The sequence below is a fragment of the Podarcis tiliguerta genome, assembly GCF_965153285.1.
Source record: "Podarcis tiliguerta genome assembly, chromosome: 14".
Lineage (NCBI taxonomy): Eukaryota > Metazoa > Chordata > Lepidosauria > Squamata > Lacertidae > Podarcis > Podarcis tiliguerta.
The window spans coordinates 27,974,149-27,993,086 of record NC_139547.1 but is presented as its reverse complement, the minus strand read 5'-3'; the positions used below and the strand labels follow the sequence as shown (position 1 = coordinate 27,993,086).

General features: G+C 39.8%; 1 protein-coding gene across 4 annotated transcripts in view; it reads left to right on the top strand.

Moving 5' to 3' along the window:
* Positions 1-16,644, top strand: part of CTDSPL2 (CTD small phosphatase like 2) — a 35,633-nt gene extending 18,989 nt beyond the window's left edge. For all 4 annotated transcript variants that reach the window (XM_083412134.1, XM_083412135.1, XM_083412136.1 and 1 more), the window contains 11 exons: positions 1,583-1,721; positions 3,577-3,726; positions 3,951-4,166; positions 5,542-5,620; positions 6,763-6,874; positions 7,010-7,096; positions 8,616-8,678; positions 8,766-8,845; positions 11,163-11,289; positions 12,054-12,149; positions 13,609-16,644. In XM_083412134.1, coding sequence (XP_083268260.1) covers positions 1,583-1,721; positions 3,577-3,726; positions 3,951-4,166; positions 5,542-5,620; positions 6,763-6,874; positions 7,010-7,096; positions 8,616-8,678; positions 8,766-8,845; positions 11,163-11,289; positions 12,054-12,149; positions 13,609-13,674 — 1,215 coding nt within the window. In that variant the 3' untranslated portion in view covers positions 13,675-16,644. The remainder of the gene's footprint in view (positions 1-1,582; positions 1,722-3,576; positions 3,727-3,950; positions 4,167-5,541; positions 5,621-6,762; positions 6,875-7,009; positions 7,097-8,615; positions 8,679-8,765; positions 8,846-11,162; positions 11,290-12,053; positions 12,150-13,608) is intronic.
* Positions 16,645-18,938: the final 2,294 nt, after the last annotated feature.

The window sequence follows — 18,938 nt, the reverse complement described above, 5'->3', positions numbered from 1 at the left end:
GTATAAATGTTGGTCCCTTTGAACCAAAATTGTAAACATAATGCCAGAATAAAAACTGCACCTTACAGAATAAATCTTAACACATCCACTAAGGCCTGTGTGTGGAGTGGCCCTACCAGTTGTGTTGGCTGGGGCATCTAGTGCTCATATTAGGGATAGCTAGACTGCCACTTCATGAAGGGATAGAGATTTCTCAAGGGGATTGGCAAAGCAAAGCTAGCATGGCCTTAGAGTTCTAGTTCACTTTGCGGGGGGCGGGGGGGAGCTTCCCATGCAAAATAAGAAGCAGTGAGTGGCCTGAAGCTGCAAGGCTACTGAGCTAAGCAGGTGAGGAAGCAATCCTAAAGATAGCAAGAAAGCAGACTTGGTAAAGTTCCCTATGAAGGGAATTACAAAAACATGGAGCCACTACTGAAAACGCTCTGTCCTTACTATTTCATAAAGCTAATCTCAAGTAGTTATTATGAGAGCTGTCAGACCTTCATCTAACATGGCTCCAAATGTTTTAGGGATTTAAGGATCAATGCCAGCACATTAAATTGAACCTGGAAATAAATATCAATGTAGCTGGTGTAGGAATGACGTAATGCAAGGGCAGGCAACCCCCAATGCAAATTCTAGCAGGAAGGGGCTTCCCTCCTCTCCTGCCTGCCCCCTCCCCCAATTTTCTCTGGAGGGAACTCCCAGAACAGCATACAGTGGGAGAAGAGAAGAGGTCATTTTGTTGATGGAACAATAAGAAGAGTGTGCAGATGAATTCCTCCCAGGGTGCTGGAAAAGTGATTCAGCATGTCTTCTCAGTGATAAGAATGGAAACTTCCTGGAAAATTTCCATCATTCAGGTTGGTGACAATGGAGCAGACTTTAATTGGGATTATCTCAAGAGAGAAAGTTCCCCATCCACCCTATTCTTGTTTCACACAAGAATGCAGGACATTTTGTAAAAAGCTCATACTTTAGTAGAGCCATGTGTTTCCTAGTAATAACTTTCTGCAAAGTTCCATGCAGTGATTTTGGGAGACTTTTAAAGGCAACATTTTAGGTTGTTAGAGAATTTCAGTTTGTAGTATCTCAAATATAGGTTAAAAAGTAGCAGGTCCTCGTACAGGTATTATAATCTTAGAATACAGGTGTTGAAAAGAAAGAAGTTTGAGCCTTCTATTTCTCCCTTCCCTCCTATAGTGTAACAATTTCTATAATTGCATTTTTCTATAGAGCTGTATAAGTACGAGAAATATTTTTTTAAAAAACAAACAAACCAAAAGCTTGGACTTTGAAGGTTCCAAGTTGAGTGTTTGAGCACACCACAAGAAACCAACACACCCAACCACACTTTTGTCCCAGGCGGGGATGGGACCTGTGCAGCTTTCACTTGCTTTCAACTGAAGGGCCCCTTTATTTCAGCCTTTTATGACATATTTTCTGCCAAAACAGTCAGAGCTGAACCTTATGAAAATGTGGTAGATGCTAACAGTGCCACCACCATGAGCATAAAAGTGAGGATCAGTTTTTAAAAGGGCGTAGAAAGTTTGTTAGTAACCTACATATCAGATAATAAATTGTTTATGCTTTATTCTTTAAGGATGAAAGAGAACATCCTGCAAAGAGGAGTAGAACTGAGCGTGATATAGATGACAACTTGATTTCATCCACTCCTCGAACAGGAGAAAAACCTAACAAACAGATTTCTCGAGTTAGGCGGAAAAGTCAAGTGAATGGAGGTTTGTAAATATTCTACTCAAGTGACTCCTTTGAAGCCTTTGGTCTTTCTGCACCATTGAAGTAATTAAGATTTTGTGTCCTGGTTTCATGGAAGAGAAAATTTGAGCCTGCAGTGCCAGGAATGCACATTGGTTATTGGGCAGCATATAAATATTTAAAACCAACTTATTTGGGTGGTTTAGAAGTAAACCTAGTGCCTTTATTGTGTAAAATACATTGCAGTATTTTTTTTCTTGATGCTTGCAGTAGCCCAATCTGACATAAGTCAAAATGGTTGGGTCCTTAGAGAAGTTAGTTTAAGAAACTTCACAGAAGAAAAGTTTGCAGTCCCCTCCTTTCCTCCCTTACCCCCCCCCCCGTGCTACTTGTGACACCCCCACCCCCACAGTAGCCTCTGCAGAGTATTGGTTGGCCATCCTGAACAATATTAGAAGGGCAGGGAGGACTCCTGACGGAAGGAAGGGGTGGGCTGTGATTTTCATTTAGTTACCATCTTAGGATCCATGCATGGTACGGGAGGATTTCTCCCTCCCACAGCAGCCCCCTGCACAACATCAAACATTGTCCAGAGAAGATTTTGGGGGGCATTGGGGGCGGGGGTCTGCTGTAGGTAGAAGGGAACATAAAACCATATTTCCATGAACTTCCTTAATTAAACTTCTCTTAGAATCCAGAATTATTTATTTTGTTACAAAGGCTAAAAGAGTGTTTTGCCTTACTGAACTAGGGTTTGAAATGTGATGCGTGTCCACTCAAACCTCTTGACAGAGTAGCCAACATGGTGCCCTCCAAATCTTGGGCTACAGCTGACCCCACCCCACCTACACTGTAGTGGTCAATGATGTTTGGCAATGGAGCAGAGCACTCTTGCATAGCTTGTAGCTGCATAGTTAGCAGGATCGTCCGCTCCTTTTCCTCCTTCAATGAAATGGGCTATATTGTTTGCATTGGGGACAGTTAATGCTTAACATGCTGAACTGCATTTTTGTTTTACACAAATGGATCACTTAAGAAAGAAAACAGTATTATTTTCCCTTAGGAAGGAGAGGGTAGTTGGGAGAGTTGGCTGCTCCACTAGGCAATAATATGCAAATTGAGCTGTTCTTACCTTGGGTGGGAGGGAAACTGACCCTTCAGTTCCCTTTCCCTTCCATATTTAAGAAGGCCCTGACAACTGAGTGGACAGTCTCTGCTGGTGGGTGGGTGTCTGACTTTAGTATCTATCTGATATTCCATATAGATTATGGTACAAGTAGCCACTGTGTATTATTGGATACATGTTGTGAGCAAATAACTGTATCTTTAATAGGGATTTGGTAGTCAGAGGTGACCAATTGTGATGCTGCTTGCTTTACTGCCTTGAAGACTGCAGGCCACAGGATCTGCCTTAATCTCATCAGCTCTTTATGGGTTTCCTAGATATTGAGTGGCTGTTCTGGTGTTTAATTGCAGGGTTTTTTGTTTTTGTTTTTTACTGTAAAACAAACACAGAAACCTCTTGTTCCAGTTTTAAGAGGATTAAATTCCTGAAATAAATATTTGTTGAACTAAGCATGTGTTTGTATGGATTGAAAATATTGCCTACTGAAATCCTGATAAGAAACAAAAATATTGCTATTGCTACTCCTACGTATTGACTGTGTTTGGATGTAATGCCAGCTCCCCTTTTGCCTCCAGTATGGCTGCAAGAAGAAGTCTGCCTCAGGCAGCAAAATGTCTTGTTCTGGCCCTGGAAATTTACTTGAAGATACTGTGTGACTTGGTCATTCCAACCTATGTAGTAAAAATGACATCAGGAACAATGTGAGCATTGTACAATACTGTCAAGTCAAATGTTTTGTGTCTGCATTCTAGAAGCTGGAAATTATGAAACAACAAACCAGCATGTTAGGCAAAATGGAAAATTGGACGATAATCCCACAACCGGCAGCCCTCCACGGACTACTTTACTGGGGACCATATTTTCTCCCGTCTTCAATTTTTTCTCACCAGCAAATAAAAATGGCAAGTATTATGCAAACCCATGTTTAATGTGTTATGTACACTTAAAAATAAAATAGCAATTGAGAAAAAGTAATGTCCTGTCTCAATGCTGGGCAAAGGATAGGTATGTTTTGATTACTCTTTTTTAAAAAAATATTTAAAGATTCTGAAGCTAAAAATGAAATAAGAATGTTAATTCTTACCTAAGTGCAATAGCAATCTGTGAACCGAAAACATCATTTCAGGGACAGCCGGCTCAGACTCTCCGGGGCAAGCTGTTGAAGCTGAAGAAATAGTGAAGCAGCTTGATATGGAGCAGGTGGATGAGATTATCACTAGCACTGCAACTTCAGCCAATGGAGCATCATATACTAGCCAAGCAGTGCAAGTCAGATCAACGATCAACAATGGCTTAGAGGAAGTAGAGGATGTAACTGATCGTGATTTGCCTCCTCTCACTGGTAAGAACCAGGCATATTTTGGTGTGGTTGTTTTTAAATCTTATGTACATTACTAATTTTGGGGGGTTGGGGGGGGTACGCCCTCACTCTTCTGAACCTGGCTCAGAGACACAGGATTCTTCATGACCAGCATGGTTGTGCGGTCTGCATGGCTACCTTTCCCTGATTTGTTGGGAGAGAATGATGTCCTAAACTTCCCTTCCTTGAGATACTCCAACCATTTCTATAGCCATGGACTGCAGGAGCAGAGAAGCTTTTATCTGGACTTATTCTGTTGAACAGTGCTCTGCAATTTTGAATGGGAATGGTGCAAATCTAGTTTACCTGAGCATGAATTAACAATCATTGTTATTGTTGTTATTACTATCATTCTTATTAATCCACCCTTCACACTAAGGTCCCAGGGTGGGTTACAACAATAAAAACACCATGTTGAAAACAGTTGAAAACACCTTACAATCACAGAAATAATGTGGGTCTTAAAAATCTACATCTCAAATGTCAGAAGCCAGGGGAAAGAGGCGTATCTTCTGCCTTCACTGAAAGATATATAATGCCAGGTGCACCTCTGTGAGGAGGGAGTTTCACAACTTAGAACTAAATACAGTGGTACCTCTAGTTACAAACTTAATTTGTTCCGGAGGTCCGTTCTTAACCTGAAACTGTTCTTAACTAGAGGCGTGCTTTCGCTAATGGGGCCTCTTGCTGCTGCTGCGCCACCGGCACGCGATTTCCATTCTCGTCCTGGGGCAAAGTTCTCAACTCAAGGTGACGCTTCCAGGTTAGCGGAGTTTGTAACCTGAAGTGTTTGTAACCTGAGATGTTTGTAACTCGAGGTACCACTGTAATTGCATTGAGTGTCTTAGTGCCAAAGAAAGAAAAGAAAACCAAAAGGAATAACTCTTTGGTGGATGAGAGTGTAGCCGAAGAAATGGATGGTGGTTTTTTCTGTCTTATGTTTGTACATTCTAGTTTCATTGTGTCATTAACTATACTCTGTTGTAACATTCAAAGGAAATTATAGCTGACACTTGAAACTTAGCATTTAAGACTTTAATAGATTGATAAAAGCTGTCATTAGAGCTGAAACTGTTATATGTAGGACCATTCTGGGGAGGTTCCCACTAATTATTTTCGTAGTAGTATTTTTTTACATATATCCTACCTCTCCCCCACACCAGGACTGATGGAAGCTTACACAGATTAAATAGAACAGACTAAAAAAAAAAATCAATCCTTAAAATGTGATTAAATGTAATTTAAGCCAAAAATGGAGACTAGAAATATTTTGATTATTGAATATTCCACTTAGCTGCTAACTGGAGCTTTCCTCCCCTCTTCAGATGAACTAATGAGGAGCTTTTGTGTTTATTAGCACCAGTATCTCCGGACAGTGGTTACTCATCAGCTCATGCGGAAGGTGCCTATGAGGAAGACTGGGAAGTTTTTGATCCGTATGTGTTCATGTTTGATTTCACTTTGTAATTCTAGATATGACATTTTGAGAAATAAAATACTTTGCCCTCTTTGTGAGTCAGTGTTGAAGACTGCAGTACTTAACATTTATTTTGAGCACAATACTGCAGCAGTTCTACAAGCTTCAGTTGTAGAGCCATAGCAGTAAAATCAACATTTATTTATTTGAACCCTCTTTATACTGCTCTTCATCAAAATTGATTTCAGCAGAGTTTACAAGATTTAAGAAGAATAAAATAGACATTAACGTTCTCTAACGGCAAACTCAGCTAGTGAGCACTGACAAGAGTATGGCCAAAACTTGGCTGCTGAGAAACAAGGAAGAGGTATTGATGTGCTCAAGGGAACCATATGGTTTGCAGAAATGAAAAATAAAATAAAATAGGAAAATGTATGGAGGCATTTGAAAAAAAACAACCCAGTGAGGACTGCATGCTTACTGGTCACAGAATTCTTGATGTCGGGGGGGGGGGGATAAACTGAGGGGGCGGGGCGGGGTGGAATAGAATAGAATATCTTGGAAGAGAGCTGAGTCAGCTGTCTAGAACCCTGAGTAGGAGCATGCCACGCTGCTGCAACAGTTACAGCTCCCACTTACATACAGGTACTTCCCCATTTGCACATTGTCAGCATGTGCATGACTGCTGACAGGCACACAATTTCCAGCACTGCAAGGGGATGGGGCAGAATGGGGTGGGCTTATATCATCCCGCTGGTGCATGCCATGCCTCAGAATGTACCCCCATGTAAATGGGGATCTGCCAGTATGTACATAAAACATTTATACATAAAAAAGACCTGCAGGTAAAAGAAAAATCAACAGTCCTTAGATGAGTGAATAAAAAGGTTTTATCTCAAAACATCTTCATTTGATCCCAAAACATTACAATTGCACACGCATGCCACATCCCATTGAATCATACAGGAAAGTTTTCCAGGGCTTCCCAGATTAGTTGTGTGTCTATTTCCATCCTGCATCCAGTGGGGACTGGGATTGCTGAAGATGTCTTCTTACTGCCCTGGTGGTCCTTTACATTACCCTGCCAGGGTGGCTTTCCAGATTTGTCCCAAGAGTTGTAAAGCAGCAGTTGTAATAAATATTGGTTTGCCTTTCGTCTAGGTACTACTTCATCAAACATGTTCCACCACTAACAGAAGAACAACTTAATCGGAAGCCTGCTCTTCCATTGAAAACGAGAAGCACACCAGAATTTTCTTTAGTTCTAGACTTGGTAAGGAATACATATTGGCGTTAGTATTGATAGAAAGGGGTGTGGGAGGGCTGTACAAATTGCAGGTGGGAGGGCTTCATTTCCGAGCATACTTTATTTCTACCTGCCTTCTAAGTCATCTCATTTTCTTTATAGGATGAAACACTAGTCCACTGTAGTCTAAATGAACTGGAAGATGCTGCACTCACATTTCCAGTCCTTTTCCAAGATGTCATTTACCAGGTAATCAAAACCACGTTCCGGTGAAGTATAAAACTGCTTATATAAATTAAATGGGCAAACACTTGTCATGCACATGGTGTCTTCTTGCCCTCCTGGAACATTGGCAATTAAGCAGTATTGATTACATTCTTTGAAATTTTGTCAGGCAACTCCTCAGATATTAGATGTATTGTGACACACTGCTTCTTCCTTGTACACTTGCATACTTTTACACTTCCTTTTCATTTATTTGTAAAGAGCTCAAGCATGAGGAAGCCAGAAGGCTTCCTCTTAGCTGTCTTTCTATGTGGCAGCTTTTCTCCATGCCAGCAGGTGGAGGCAGGAGTTCTGGAAGCTTAAATAATTTTATTACAGAAGAGCTTAGTGCAGACTTGCTTTTCTGCCTTGCCTGAGTAAAATCGACCCATGCTATTCTGCTCAGAAGGGATTAAAAATAACAGACCTGGGAATAACGTGTGCAGATCCATCTCTTCCTTCATAATGAATCCTGTACACACTTATGTCAGGAGGGATAGTTTGGCCACAGTAGTACGGCCCTTGGTCACCTTCTAGACTGGACTACACGCTCTGTTTGGGGCTACTCTAGAGGTTGGTTCAGAAATTGTAGCTAGTGCAGAATGCTGCACCCCAATTGTTGCTGGAACACTGCATATTGCACAGATGAAGAAAGCTCTGCACTGGCTGCCAGTACATTATTGAACTAAGCTCAATGTATTATAAAGGTGTATAAACCTAAATGACCTGGGACCAGGTTACCTGAATGGACTGCCTTATTCCTTATGTACTGTGCTTATCTAGAGAAGCTTTCTTGACTGTCCCAGTTATCCCATACTTTTTTTAGTTTCTCCACATACCAAGGCTTTCAGTATAGGGGAACATGCTGAAATAGCATACCAAGGCTTTCAGTAATTTGGAACACTTTTCCAGGCATCTACAATCCTGGTATTTTGTTGCCTGCGGAAAACTTATTTGTTTGTAGAAAATTAATTTGATACAGTTTTGGTGAGACAAAGTGTTCTGTATTTTATGATTCTATAATTTTAAGATTTTAAAACTTTTATGATGATTTTACTGTACACTGTTTTGATACTATTATGTGTTGGTGGTTTATAAATATTCTTATAAATAAAAATAATAATAAAAATAAGATACTGCCTGGTACAATTGCCATTGTATCAAGTGCAGTAGATGATGCTAAAAGTTTTTGAGTGAGTTGTAGTAATAGTAATTTTTATTGATTTATCATAAAACATATTGACAAACTAACATACGAACCAAACAATAACTGGGTTGTTTTTTATTTTGTTTTGTTTTCCAATTATACAAGCAAACAGTAATAAGAATTTTACACCCTCTCTAGCATTACTATTTCTTCTTCAATTACTGAATATAATAAGTATTTTACTGTAAATTTTCACTGCTGTCCACCAACTATAGTTTCAGAAACCCTTGCCATTTGAAGCAAAATGTCCCTATTGTATTCTGTGTATTTTAAAATTGCTTTTTCTTTTTGTTCTAGGTTTATGTGAGATTAAGACCATTCTTCAGAGAATTTTTGGAGCGTATGTCCCAAATCTACGAGGTAAAGGGACTTAATTTGGATCTTGTATGATTATCTTAGCCTTCAGCAGTAGAACAGATAATAACAACATCCTCCCTTCATTTTCAGATCATTCTTTTTACTGCTTCAAAGAAGGTATATGCAGACAAATTGCTGAACATACTAGACCCCAAAAAGCAACTGGTCAGGTAAGCTTGATGACCAAGTGGTGGCTGTTATTTCTTTTTTAATCAGAATTGCAGCATATACTATTATGATGTAGAACCTGAGTGCATTTTAGTTAGCATAGCTGAATACACATGGAAACACAGATAAAACGCTGACAACAGGCTATTTTGAAACCTTGGAAACGTTGAACAGTACAACAACAAATGGGTGCCTGCAACAAAATGCTGCAGTGTCTCCTCAGGCCCTACTGAGTGCTCATGTTCAGGGTTCCCACCTGCCAGCCATACCTTCCCCAAGTTCTGAGGGGCTCAAGCAGGCCAGTTCGTTCCATTTCTACCCACCCCAGCCTTCAATTTCCTGGTTTTCTTTACCAAATTATGTCAGCGTTCCATAGCAGCTTGCAGTGGCCATTGGTGGCATGCTCAGTTCTCATTGGACTCTTATGTTCCTGGTTGGAGGGGTGTGGCGTTTGCCCTCCTAGGTGGGTCATAAGGAAAGGGTTAAATGAGTGTGAAGTGATTGGCCAGTGGTAACCCAAGGGGAGGAGTTAGAGTTGGAGTTGTTTGGAAGTCAGTGGGGAGTTAGAGAAGGAAGAGGGAGGATAAGTTTGTGGGTTGGTCTAGTTTTAATGTGAGAGAGTGAGAGGAACTGTTAGGTGAAGTCAGATAGATAATTGGGATAATCAGTTTGAAGTTGTTAGGAACATGCTTATAAGTTGTTGTTCATGCTTATAAAATAAATTGATTATTTGTTAATGTTAACAACTGTCTGGACTCCATGTGTACCCGAGGGAAACGGGTTGGTGGCAGCGAGGAGGCAATCACAGTGGTGGCACAGGGATCAATAGACTGTCAAATGCCCGGGGACCCTGTGTGATCGCCACAGGATGTTTTTTAAAGTGTTGTATTTCTGCATACTTTAGGGATCACTAAGCATTTTAAAACATTCCTCTTGATTCTCAGTGACCCCATTTTGGCTTCAATTCCCTGTCATCACTCAATCCCCTTGAGTTTGCTATTGGAGGATTTGATTATCCATTTTATTCATATATGTGGTAGCAACTCAGATGGTCTAGTAGTGCAGGGGTGGGCAATCTGTGGGGGCCCTCCGGATGTGGTTGGTTACAGCTCCCACCATCCCTGACCATCATCATCCCTGACCATTGATTAGCTGCTGGGGGTTGGAGTCCAGCATCACCTGAAGGATCCGCATGGGAGAAAAATGGGGCTACCTGCCAATGAGGTAGCGCTTCCTACATACATGAGGGAGTGTACTGGTAAATGAAAAATAGGATACTCAGTTGGCCTGGAATGAGGGGTGGGCTGGACTGACTTGCTTGAGTCCCTAGCAGCACCTAGTATCCTAGAAAAATATGTGACTGACTGGAAGTCTGAAGAGCAGCACTCGTGTTAATGATGCAACATTTTGTTGCAGGTCCCACTTGTTCCTTCTAATAGTGAACTCATGTGGCTGAGTGCAGACAGAATTGGGCTACTGAGGAACAGGAGGGAGGTATCGGCACGCTTGGGTGAACCCCGAGGTATGCAGAAGTACAAAACACTTTTAAAAGCAAAAAAGAAAAACTCCCAAATGTTTGCTGGGCATGCTCAGTAGTGTCCAGGAGCCACAGAATGTTGGAATCTTGGGAAAGAAAAACAGAAACTTGCGGGGAGGGGTCTGTTGGCCTGATAGCGTGTACTATTCTGAAGGAAGACACAGCTGGATGTTAGGAACCGTGAAGATGAGCCATCCTATTTTATTTATTCATAATATTTATATCCCACACAATAACAAAAGTTCTTTTGGCAGATTATAGTAAAAATTAAATCAGTACAAATAAATTAGGCTCAAACATGAAAACTACAACAACGTAAGAACAACAACTGAATTCTCCTGGTGGACTTGTGCGTGAAAGATGGAAGTTGAGGCTTGGCTGTCTTTGGGTTCCCTCCAAATGTTACGGGATCATTGTAAAAACACTTCATCATTGCCTGATTTTCTTCCATAGATAACAGCACAGGTGCTCCACCTCCTGGTCAAATTAATCATTAAGAACACAAGGCCTTGTTTGGATTTGCGTGATATATATATAATGTATTGTACTGCAGAGAATTAAAAACCTATTTTTCAGCCAAAAAACAACAACCTTGAGCTGTGTTTTTACATCTATTTTTCAAGTAGATATAACACCACACACACCAAAAAACTACCATTTAATAAAAAGACAAATCTTAACATTAAATCCCGTGAAAGAGAGGAAATCTTGTAAAAAGCAGCATTTTCTTCATATACATTTTTCTCCATGTAATCTGAATGTGTTCTTTTAACCAAATACAGGCATCGACTTTTCCGTGAGCATTGTGTTTGTGTACAAGGAAACTACATAAAGGATTTAAATATCCTTGGTAGAGATCTCTCAAAAACTATTATTATTGACAATTCACCACAAGCCTTTGCCTATCAGGTGAGTGTTTTTTCTCCGCAGCTGGCTCTGCAGACAAAACAAATGCTAACGTAACTTCATCTGTAGCCTCAGCAAGTAAAAAAGCATGATTTTTGTTTATGCATGTGGTGGCAAGTACCTAATTCACCACAAAGCGTATATGGTACTTTACAATTTGAAGGGCAGTTTGCTACCACAATATTTCATGATAAATACTGAAAAAGTGTGCTTATGTGAAATTATGTGGTTGAATCAGAGTTAGGACACTGCTATTGACCTTATCCTGTATTAGTTTTGCTCATGTTAAGAGATTTTCCCTCACACGCCTTCCTGGATTAGGGGCCAGGATGTTTCAGCATTAAGCATGAAATCTCTGGAATAGAGAGGAAGCAAACAAAGTTTTGATATGATCCATTGACAGAAACAGAAGCTGCACTGTATTGATTGTGGCTACAATCTGTAGTAAGGCAAGATGCACTTAATGCACTGAAGTTTCCAACTGCTTTCCCCAGCCTTGTTTCCCACCGTTACAGCTTTTCATGTTTGGGGACTGTTGGGCTCATAGGGGAATTGCCAAAAATGAAACTCACAATAAGATGATATTGCTACTTGCCTGAACTCGCTTCAGAAATTATTGTAAATTGACCATATATCTGGTGTTGGCCTATTTAATTGCATGTATTTAATTATAATATGCCTTGTGAGCTGAATGAAGGAAGGGTTTATAAATTTAAATAAAAATATATAAATAATTTAACTTGCCTCTGATATTTTGCTTTTTCTAGCTTTCAAATGGAATTCCTATAGAGAGCTGGTTCATGGATAAAAATGACAATGAGCTCCTAAAATTGATTCCTTTTCTGGAGAAACTTGTAGAAATGGTATGTATTTCGGTGATTAATTTTTTGATCGAATTTTTCCTCTTAAAACTTGATAGCATTACAAGTGTAGTGGCTTTCTGGGCATAATTCAGGATGCTGATGTTGATGTAAAAAGCCTTCCCTAAAAAAAATTGTTTGGGATTCCAGATCATCATGCAGGGTTTGCAAATATTTCTGCACAGTGATTTCAGCACCACTGATCAGCTGATCACAGGCACTTCAAAACACTTAGCAGGGCTGCCTGCAAGGAGCTTTGCTTCTGCTCTTTGCAAGCCCCTTCAATTCCCTGTGGAGTTCCGTTTGGGGAGCTCAGTAGTACAACAAGTCCCATGGAGCTTGAAGTTAGCATATGTCAGCTGATAGTCATTGACTTCTGCTTTCTTGTGGGGTTGGCTGCACTCTGGAATTCCCCATGGGGAACTTAGTAGTGCACCTAATCTCATATGGCTTGCTCTAAGTGCCCATTCAGAGGGACGTGGGTGGTGCTGTGGGTTAAACCACAGAGCCTAGGGCTTGCCGATCAGAAGGTCAGCAGTTCGAATCCCTGCGATGGGGTGAGCTTCCATTGCTCGGCCCCTGCTCCTGCTAACCTAGCAGTTCGAAAGCACGTCAAAGTGCAAGTAGATAAATAGGTACCGCTCCGGCGGGAAGGTAAATGGCGTTTCTGTGCGCTGCTCTGGTTCGCCAGAAGCGGCTTAGTCATGCTGGCCACATGACCCGGAAGCTGTATGCCGGCTCCCTCGGCCAATAAAGCGAGATGAGCGCCACAACCCCAGAGTCGGCCACGACTGGACCTAATGGTCAGGGGGGTCCCTTTACCTTTTTAAGTGCCCATTCACCAATTGGTGGTGGCACCAATCAGGCACGCACTTCTAAGGTTTGGCACTTTGTGCACCTGCCCCACACCTGATGCTTTATGTCTCTAGGTGTGGGGCAGGTTGGTGTGGTTTGGGAAAAAGAAGCTAGAGCAGAGGTGGGAACCTCTAGCCTGCCTGGCTTAATTTGGCCCAGCACAGGTTCGTTAGGCACATGGGTTGGTGGTTCCCCACTCCTGCTATAGCTTCTGCATTAGTAAATGTAAAGTCTGCCAAAGCTCAAGGATGAACGCTTTCAGGAGGCCGAGCAATGTGGAATTTTGCAGAGGATGGCTAGAGTAGTGGAGCTGCCTTGAGTCTCTGAAATTGGGTTTAAGAGGAGCAAAAGCAAAATCATTCGCTGGATTTTACATGCATGCAAGAAGTCAGTGTACTTGGAAATTCTGCATAGAAGTAGGCTTAGGCATAACATTGAGTAAAAGAGAATTGTGGAAAAATTGCTGGTGAGCAGTTGAAAATTAGAATCTCTGTTGACATCTTTTCTTCTGCTTTGGTGGTGAACTACCGTGCACTTTACAAGTGGAGCTGCTTCTTACATGTGAGACATGGAAGTTACTGGTTTTTCCTTCCTTGCTTCTTTTTAGAATGAAGATGTTCGACCTCACATCAGAGACAGATTTCGCTTGCACGACTTACTACCCCCTGACTAAACACCAATGCTTAGCCAGGTAGCTGAAGGAGAAGAAAATGCAGGACCTTTTTTTTTCTTTTCTTTTTGGACTAAAACAAAAACATTGCCATTACTGTTGAAATTTTTGCATTTTTGTACCCTGTCTCGCTTTTCTTATCTCTGGTGCCCAACAATAATCAAGGGTTACAGAAGAACTTTATATAATAATATTCGCCAAATGGAATCCATACAGTAGGTAGGCTAGAACAGAAGCGTCTTTAGAACTAGTGCAACTCCAATAATTTTTTTTATGTACAGGACATCTGCCGTTTTTAAAGAATTCTGTTTCTGCCACCAGCAGTTTGACCTATAAACACACACACAGGATTTTATGAAATAACAGAGATTGAAAATGGACTCTTTTTCTTTTCTCTCTGTTCGGTGCTCTCTAAGTGGGTTTATAGCCACTTTGTGTTACTTTTAAGATTCTCATTTCAACAGGAATGGCCAGTAAATGTTTTTTTTTCCTGTTAAGGTTTATAACCTTCTTACATTTTTGACTTGTATTAGAGTTTAGAATTTCATTATGCATTCCTTTTAGTTGAGGCGGCTTCATAGTTTTTCTGGGAATAGCCAAGTTTTATTAGTTTTTTATTATACAATTGAATGGCCATTTTCCTGCTTTGACTGCCTGCATACTGTATATTTGTTTAAAAATATTATCTAGTTTTATTCCATGTAAGTTTCATTTAGAAATCTGCGTTTAAATATATATTTTTTGTTTCTGTAATATTCTACTGTAGTGGAAATCTTTTCAAAAAAATCAAGAGACTGGCTAGATAAGAAAAAATATAAGAATTACTAATATTCAGAATATTTAAACCATTGTGATGGCATGTACTCTGGACAGAGATGATCTATTGTGGTGGTGCGCATGGCTGATGGACAAGGATCAATACCTCAGAGTCTACTGTGCATAATACAAGTCCTTGGGGAGAGCTTGCTTGGTCTAATGCAATTCAGTTACTTCTGCCTTCGGTGTCCTCCAAGAATGAAGTATTGTGGAGAGCAGTTCAGTATTTGAAACTGTCTTGCGTGGGTTGGTCTCTCTGCTATGCAGCTTGTTACAATCAACGCTAAACTTCTTGCCTAGCAGGGACAGGGCCACCACAGTAACTGTGCATAACCCTGTGGTTCAGTACACTCCTTTGCCACCAGTGCAGCTGATATGCTATCAGAGTGGTTTTCTATGCTATATGGAAATGGTTTTCAAGCCTTGGTTCTCTAATGCAGCTTGTACAAAGAGGCTGATATTTTTTTAATGGAGTGTAATCTCCTTTTTAGGAGGCTTTTTATGGAAGGAAAAATTTGTAAAAGTTAGTAAGCTTTGCCTCTAAACTGCATTGACATGCCATAGGCTCGGGCTGTTTTTGTGTAAAGGGTGTTGCAGAATGGCACTTTTTCTAAAGAGAAGTTTGATATTTTGTATGCTTGTTAAAGAAAGTACAGTATTGGAAATTAAAGGTGGACAACTGATAATTGAGAAGTATGTCAATTAATTTTTTATGTATATTACCTGTTTACTTGTACAATTTTATTGTACAAATTACACGCAGCTTCATTTTCAAATGAGTCCTTAAAATAAGGAAAATCTTTTTAGGAAAACATTTAATTTTTGTATTTTTTGATTTTAAAAGGCATGAGTTATATCAACTTTTTCCAATGTATTAATGAAGATTTTAACTTTTCATCAGGTTGAGTGTTTTCTTACTATATTATCTGTTGTATATGTAGCTAGCACATTGTGTCACTGAACTGTTAAAAAAAAGTAAGCATGTAGAGCAAGCCTGCTTTGTGGAAAATCATTATTCATTTGAAACAAAATTTTGGTGGATTTTCTGCAGAAAGAAGGAAAGAAAAAGAAAGAAAGAAAGAAAGGCATATGCTATCTAGAATGCTAAAGGTATTTTGCTTGCAGGAAAATGATACAAATTCATTTTAATGAGAATCTCTGAAATGTATTTATCTTTAGGGCATCTGAACATCTTTATGCTGTTTGTCTTAATGTCTTTATTGAAATAAAATGTACATAATGTTACTAATTATATATATATATATATAAATGTGTATATACATATATATGTATGTATAATAAATTATATATATATGTATATGTATATTAATATATATATATATACATATATAATTATAAATGTGTATGTGTTTGCAGAGAAGTGACCCCTGTAACCACTCCCTTCCTGTTTTGCTAAAAATAGGGATATAGATACATTTGATTTTGAAAATGTTAAGTTTTAAATTTCCCACATATTTTTTTTAAAGGAAAAGATACATCTAGTGATAACCAAGAAACACTCCCTTATTGCTCCTACTGATGCTAGCAACCCACAGCAGTTTTTCCCAGTGGTCTCTAGGAAGAGGCATCCCAGGCACACTCTTTCTGTTCACACTTGGATACAGAAGTTGACCGAGGAGGCTTTGCAGGGACACCTGCCCGGGCTGAGTTTCTTCAGCTTGATAGAAGCACCAGCTAAAAGGGGGTGACAGCAGCACGATAATGGCAGCTGCGATGGGAGCAAAATGTACCTGCCTCGGTGGAAGGTAGGCACAGAGAGATTCTTTATTTTCTGCAGTTCAGAAATAAGTGAGTAGAACCTCCTCCCCACCAAATAAATAGTTGGACATTTTTTGGTGACTTGAAGGAAAAACTGTACAGCATCTTCTTTAGAGTACCTTTCTAAAGCATTTGTGCATTTCCATTTTTTAAAAAAAAAAATCCATTACAAACCCCACTGCTTTTCGTGTAGCTGACACAGTGCATATTACCAACCTACCTGTTATGTGATCACTGAAAAGAGAAAAGAAGAAAGAATGTGAGCTATTACAACAACGATTATTAGAAATTGTAGGGAAATCTACAGTCCTACCTAGGACAGCTAAATCAACCATTGCAGGCTGCTCTGTAAATACATATTAAAGTATCATTTTGTAAGTTGGTGCAAGTCTGATTTTTAATTCCCATTGTCCCTTTTCGGTGGAAATGTAAAAATGCTACTATGGTTATTGTAAATGTCATACGGTGTTGCAATTTCAATCTTTTGGCATGGTTGGGTTGTTGTTTTTCTTGAATTTGGAATAACTAAACAAGGTAGTATGGGAAGGTCTTCCTTTTGTTATAGAGAACAAATCATTTAGGCCAAATGCATTTTGAGAACTATCATTGAAAAAAGGCAAAGCACACAAACTTGCATTCCATCACTTACCCCAGCTGAATTCCTACTTGCATAAAGAAAAGTCCAAAGTTGTTCAGATTTTCCTCATCTGTCACCCCCACCCTTTTTAGCAAAAGCACCCATCTTTGATGTGATTTTTAAAAGCCCTATCACCAAACCAGATGATTCTTTTCCAAATGGACAGGCAGACACAGCTTAAAGCTGCTGCCTCCTTTTATGTTCCATGTGCTCAGCAATCCTTGTTTCCATTCTCTGGAGGTAAAGCTACAGCTGTAGTTATGGTTTACCAAGTCAAACATTGTGCCATGGCCTAGTTAGCACAAGAGTCCGATTGCTGCAAAGTGTGCTTGGTAAATTCAGGTATCAGCCCAAACCATAATTAAGCTTCCTCAACTATAGTTTGGTGTGGCTATTGAGCCATATCAAGTTCTAATCTGCTAAGAATTATTTTAGGAGCACTTTCCATTTGCAGGGTTTAGTCTGGGTTTGGCTATCACAACAAGCTGCTGCTACTTTGTATTCATGAAGATTTGAGCACTTTCAGATCAGTGTCTTAATTCTTCATTCACTGGCTGTCATGTTTTGCATCCTTTTGTAAACTGGTTTCTGATGCTCAAACTGTGAGTCATTTGTTCATTTTTTTGGTGCCTTTAAAAAACCAGTTAATTAAGAATATAGTTTATGATTGACCAATCACATACTGTATTAAAATATACAGACTATTAAAATAAAAATAAGAAAGCAGCCATAGATTGTCTAAAGCAAATTTAGGCATTTTGCAAATGGCTTAGTAATTTAAAAAAGAACCCTCCAATGAAATGATCAGTAGAGACTCTGAATGTTACCTTGAGAAGGACTGTGTAATGGGACATACCAGTTTTTCTCGCTCCCTGATGAAAACTGTTTAACAAGAATATATGACTCTACCCCCACTGTTTAGTTATTACAAGGGCATAACATGTTATTTCTACTATACATTTTCCTTTGTTTTAAATTTCTTTTTCTAAGGATTTTGCATGCATAATATGGCTTGTGGGTTAGAGGTGAACAGCAAGAAAGAACTTAAAACCTAAAGCAAAACCTACTACTAACCCCTAAGCAGCAAATGACATTCCTTCCTGAATGGCTTAGGATATTGAATTCCCCCACTCAAGTAAATATCAGAAATGGGACAGCAAGTCATCTGGCATTACCTATCCACAACTCCAGCTTTTTAAAAAAGAATTAATACTAACAAAACTTTTCTAAAGTTAACGGGTGTGCAGCGCTTTGTAAACAGTAAAAATTAGATTATCTTACGTACATCTCCATAGGTTTGTGGATCTCTGCTATTATTATTATTATTATTTACTTATATGGGTTGCCCCAACCACTCTGAGCAGCTCCCCACAAAAAATAGTAAAAACACAATACAGAATCACAAACTAAAAACTTCCCTGAGCAGGGTTGTGCAAGTGCTTGGTTTGAGCATGCTCAAGACATCAGGTTTCCTAACAAATGCAGCTTTGTGTTAAATTAAATAGTTATCTTCTCTTAGAAGTAATTCACACACAAAGGAGATTTACTCTTTTTAAATACAAAAGGGGGGGTGGTGGCAAACTTGTGTTTGTTTTTTGTTAAAACCTAACACAACCTCTGCTAGAGTGGTGCCTTCAAATGATTTGGACCATTAACTCCCATCAGCCCCCAGGTCGGCAAAAGATGCCCTGAGCCAAGCTGAATCAAAGAATCTCAAAACCCATCCAGTGGCAAAAAGCAGAGAAAGCCCAGGCAAAACTGATGAGAGTTGTAGTCCAAAACACCTTGAGGGGCACCAGGTTGGTGAAAGCTGCTGCTGGTCATTTGGCAGGCTACCTGCTATTGACTTCCCTGAAGTGCTTCTCTTTGTTTATAGGCAGGCTTTTCAGAGGCGCTTGAGAAACAAGGTTGGACTAGATTACTCTTCGGCTCCCTTCCAGCTCTACCAATCCTGATTCCCAGTGACCTGGAGGCTGCTAACTGCCTATCTGTCCCTTTTGCTTGCAGCATCCAGGGCAGGCCTAATGTATTCTGC